This window comes from Citrus clementina, unplaced genomic scaffold (assembly GCF_000493195.1).
Source record: "Citrus clementina cultivar Clemenules unplaced genomic scaffold, Citrus_clementina_v1.0 scaffold_2, whole genome shotgun sequence".
NCBI classification, from domain to species: Eukaryota; Viridiplantae; Streptophyta; class Magnoliopsida; order Sapindales; family Rutaceae; genus Citrus; species Citrus x clementina.
The window spans coordinates 28,440,311-28,444,825 of record NW_006262688.1 but is presented as its reverse complement, the minus strand read 5'-3'; the positions used below and the strand labels follow the sequence as shown (position 1 = coordinate 28,444,825).

The 4,515-nt window shown below is 51.1% G+C and overlaps 1 protein-coding gene across 1 annotated transcript in view; it reads right to left on the bottom strand.

Annotated features, from left to right (window-relative positions):
• The window catches only part of LOC112101040, a 4,822-nt gene extending 685 nt beyond the window's left edge, over window positions 1–4,137 (bottom strand). Inside the window, exons 1-3 of the mRNA XM_024190934.1 lie at window positions 2,935–4,137; window positions 1,600–2,763; window positions 851–1,338 (exon numbers count right to left, since the gene is read on the bottom strand). Coding sequence (XP_024046702.1) covers window positions 851–1,338; window positions 1,600–2,763; window positions 2,935–4,137 — 2,855 coding nt within the window. The remainder of the gene's footprint in view (window positions 1–850; window positions 1,339–1,599; window positions 2,764–2,934) is intronic.
• Between the last annotated feature and the right edge of the window lie 378 nt (window positions 4,138–4,515).

The window sequence follows — 4,515 nt, the reverse complement described above, 5'->3', positions numbered from 1 at the left end:
GGAAGTGCTTGGCTTCTGTCTCGCCATAAGACAGGCTCTGAGGCTTGGCGAGCCTTTGCATGCCTTAGGATTTTCTTCAACGATTTGGATTCTGCTGCCTTCTCGTGGCCGAGCAGATCCTGGCATGCTTGGCTTCTGTCTCGCCATAAGACAGGCTCTGAGACTTGGCGAGCCTTTGCATGCCTTGGGAATCTTCTTCAAACGATTTGGATTCTGCTGCCTTCTCGTGGCCGAGCAGATCCTGGCATGCTTGGCTTCTGTCTCGCCATAAGACAGGCTCTGAGACTTGGCGAGCCTTTGCATGCCTTGGGAATCTTCTTCAAACGATTTGGATTCTGCTGCCTTCTCGTGGCCGAGCAGATCCTGGCATGCTTGGCTTCTGTCTCGCCATAAGACAGGTTCTGAGACTTGGCGAGCCTTTGCATGCCTTAGGAATCTTCTTCAAACGATTTGGATTCTGCTGCCTTCTCGTGGCCGAGCAGATCCTGGCATGCTTGGCTTCTGTCTCGCCATAAGACAGGCTCTGAGACTTGGCGAGCCTTTGCATGCCTTAGGAATCTTCTTCAAACGATTTGGATTCTTCTGCTGCCTTCTCCTGGCCGAGCAGATCCTGGCATGCTTGGCTTCCGTCTCGCCATAAGACAGGCTCTGAGACTTGGCGAGCCTTTGCATGCCTTAGGATTTTTTTTTTTTTTTTTTTTTTTTTTTTTTCGGTTTCAAGCGAAATAAATTCGTCGGCGTTACATTAATGGCAGGATTTGACTTACATGAAATTGTTCGGACATAAAACATAAAAATAAAAGATAGACAGCATGAGCAGAAATTGCTTTAAAATGTGAGCAAGTCTTACTGGAAGTATTTTCGGAGGTGTGCTGCGTTCCATGGGCGTTTCACTTCGTGGCCGTCCGCGCGAACCAGCTTGTAAGCTCCGGGCCCCGCTATCTGCTTGACTCTATACGGCCCTTCCCAATTCGGTCCCAGCACTCCTTGAGTCGAATCTTTGGTGCTCTGGTTCACTCTTCTCAGTACCCAGTCTCCGACCCTGAATTGCCGTATGTTCACCTTCTGGTTATAATACCGAGCAACCCTCTGTTGGTAAGTGACTGATTGCTCGGCTGCTTGTTCCCTCCTCTCCATTAGCAGATCAAGATTCAAACATATCTGCTCGTCGTTCTCCTGCTCATTGAAATGATCTGTCCGGTGTGTGGTCGTTCCTACCTCAGCCGGCACGACCGCTTCATGTCCGAAAGCCAAAGCGAACGGTGTCTCCCCCGTTGCGGTTTTGTGGGTTGTTCTGTATGCCCATAGCACACCTGACAGCTCGTCAACCCACGCACCCTTTTTTGCTCCGAGCCTGGTTTTCAGAAGCCTCTTGACTGTCTTGTTGGCTGCTTCTACTTGTCCATTCGATTGAGGATGAGCAGGCGAGCAATACTTCAGCTCTATCCCGAGGTTCTGGCAGAAATCCCTGAAGCTGTGATTATCGAACTGCCTGCCATTATCCGTTACCAAGGCATATGGGATCCCGTATCGACAGACCAGGTTTCTCCACACGAAGTCTGTTGTTTTCTTCTCTGTGATCCTGCTAAGGGCTTCTACCTCTATCCACTTCGTGAAGTAATCTATAGCGACTATCGCATGTGTTGCTGCTCCTCGTCCCTTTGGCAATGGGCCGATCAGATCAATTCCCCATTGAGCGAATGGCCAAGGGGAGGCCATGGAGGTGAGCTTCTCTGGTGGTTGGTTAGAAAAATTTGCAAAACTCTGGCAGCTTGCACAGCTCCTGGTCTTCCTTTGCGCATCCTGGTGCATCGTCGGCCAGAAATATCCCTGCCTTAAGACCTTGTGGGCCAGGGACCTCCCGCCAGAATGATTTCCGCAAATTCCTTCATGCACTTCCCTCAGCACGTAATCCGCGTCGTCATCGTCCAAACACCGAAGGAACGGTAATGTATATCCTCGTCGATACAGTACCCCATCGATCATCGTGTATCTCGAGGCCTGAGCTCTAATCTTCCGAGCCCGTAGCTTATCTGGTGGTAAGGCCCCGTCTCTAAGGTATGAAACTATCGGGTCCCTCCACGAGCTTTTTTGTTCTATCCGCAACACCCCCAAATTTTGCTCGATACTCGGGCGAGACTTCACTTCTAGGGGGACCGACTTTGGCATTTTTGGGTCGGCGACGGCTGCCATCCTAGCCAAAATGTCTGCTCGACTATTCTGCTCCCTGGGGATTTGTATCACCTCCACTGCTTCGAACTTCCCCATCATCTGCCTGACTATCCTTAGGTATTGTTCCATCTTCTCCTCTCTTGGTTGGAATCTTTCACTGACATGATTCGCAACCAGCTGGGAATCGGTTCTGATCTTAACTCTGTCCGCTTTCACGGCCCTAGCCAATTCCAGCCCTGCTATCAAGGCTTCATATTCTGCCTGGTTATTTGTGGCTGCAAATTCCAACTTTACAGCATAAGAGATCTCCTCCCCCTCTGGGCCTTCCAGGACAATCCCTGCTCCTGAACCCCGCTCTCCTGATGACCCATCCACAGATATCTGCCATACTTGAGTTTCGTCGTTGCCTATATCCGCATCTTGCTGATCCAAGCATACTTCAGGCTCCGCGAACTCAGCTACGAAATCGGCCATTGCCTGGGCCTTTATCGCCGCGCGGGGTTTATAGTCTATGTCGAATTCGCTCAGCTCTACGGCCCATTTGACGAGCCGACCAGAGGCATCCGGCTTGTGCAGAATTTGACGCAATGGCTGGTTGGTTATTACCGAGACCGGGAATGCTTGAAAGTACGGCCTCAACTTCCGAGCAGCAACCACAAGGGCCAGTGCCCATTTCTCCAACGTTGGGTATCTGGTCTCAGCGTCGAGCAGAGCCTTGCTGGTGTAGTATATCGGATACTGAATTCCTTCTTCCTCTCTCACCAGAACGGAACTGGCGGCCCGATCCGATACCGCCAAATACAGACTCAACTTGTCCCCATCCCTCGGTGTGGACAATAGCGGAGCTTGCTGCAAGTAATGCTTCAAGTTCCGGAAGGCTTCCTCGCATTCTGGGGTCCATTCCGTTTTCTTTCCCCTCCTTATCACTTGAAAGAATGGCTGACACTTATCTGTAGCCTTGGATATGAATCTGCTCAACGCCGCCAACCTCCCCGTGAGGCTCTGCATCTCCTTCAGGTTTCGAGGAGACGTCATTTGCACAATCGCCTGGATCTTCTCGGGATTTGCTTCAATCCCCCTGTGGCTCACCATGAATCCCAGGAATTTCCCTGACTCGACCCCAAAAGCACACTTCTCCGGGTTGAGCTTCATCTTATACTTCCTCAAGAGCTCGAACGTCTCCTCGAGATGCCCGACATGTTCCTTCGGGATTTTGGACTTGGTGATCATGTCGTCCACGTACACCTCCATGGTTTTCCCGATCAAGGGCTTAAAGACTTTATTCACCAGCCTTTGATAGGTGGCCCCAGCATTCTTGAGACCGAATGGCATCACCCTATAACAGAACAGACCTTGGTTAGTGATGAAAGCCGTGCTCTCCTCGTCCGGCTCGTACATGGGGATCTGGTTGTATCCCGAGAATGCGTCCATGAAGCTAAGCAGACCATGTCCAGCCGTTGAATCTACTAGCTGATCGATCTTTGGTAAAGGGAAGCTGTCTTTTGGGCACGCCTTATTGAGGTCTGTGAAATCCACACACATCCTCCACTTGCCGTTTGCCTTCTTTACCAACACCACATTTGATATCCACTCTGGGTAATTGACTTCCCGAATGAACCCTGCTCTCAGAAGCTTCTCCACCTCATCATTTACAGCCTCATACCTCTCCTGGTTGAAGCACCTCCTCTTCTGCCTTACTGCCCGAGCACCTTTCTTTATTGCCAGCCTATGACATGCTACCTCTGGGTCAATCCCTGGCATGTCCTCATGTGTCCAGGCAAACACGTCGGCGTGAGCCTGTAAGCATTTCACCAACTCCTGCTTTTGCTCTCCCTCAAGTCTCGACCCGATTCTGATCGTCTTTCCCGGGTTCTCTGGTCCCATGCTTACTGTTTCCAGATCCTCTACGGGTTCTTGTCTGCCGGTCTTGTTTTCCACTCGGGTATCGAGGGATGTTATCTGCATCGCCTCCCTTGCTGCCGAGGAGTAGCAGCTTCTTGCGATCCTCTGGTCTCCTCGTACCACTCCGACTACCCCATTCACCCGGTACTTCAGAGCCAGATAATGGTTGGACAGCACCGCTTTGCTCATCCTTAAAAATGGCCGACCTAGGATCATCTGGTAAGGACCTTCCTCGTCCACTACGACGAAGTCCAGTATCATTGTTCTTTCAGTGGGGGGGCCCCCGATTGTGATAGGCAGTTCGACCACGCCCAGAGGGACCAGCTTCCCTCCTCCGAACCCCTTCAAGGAGGTGTTGGTGTATTCCAACTTCCGGTCGGCTATTCCCATTTCCTCCAAAGTTGATTTAAATAGCACATCAACTGAGCTCCCCGTATCAAC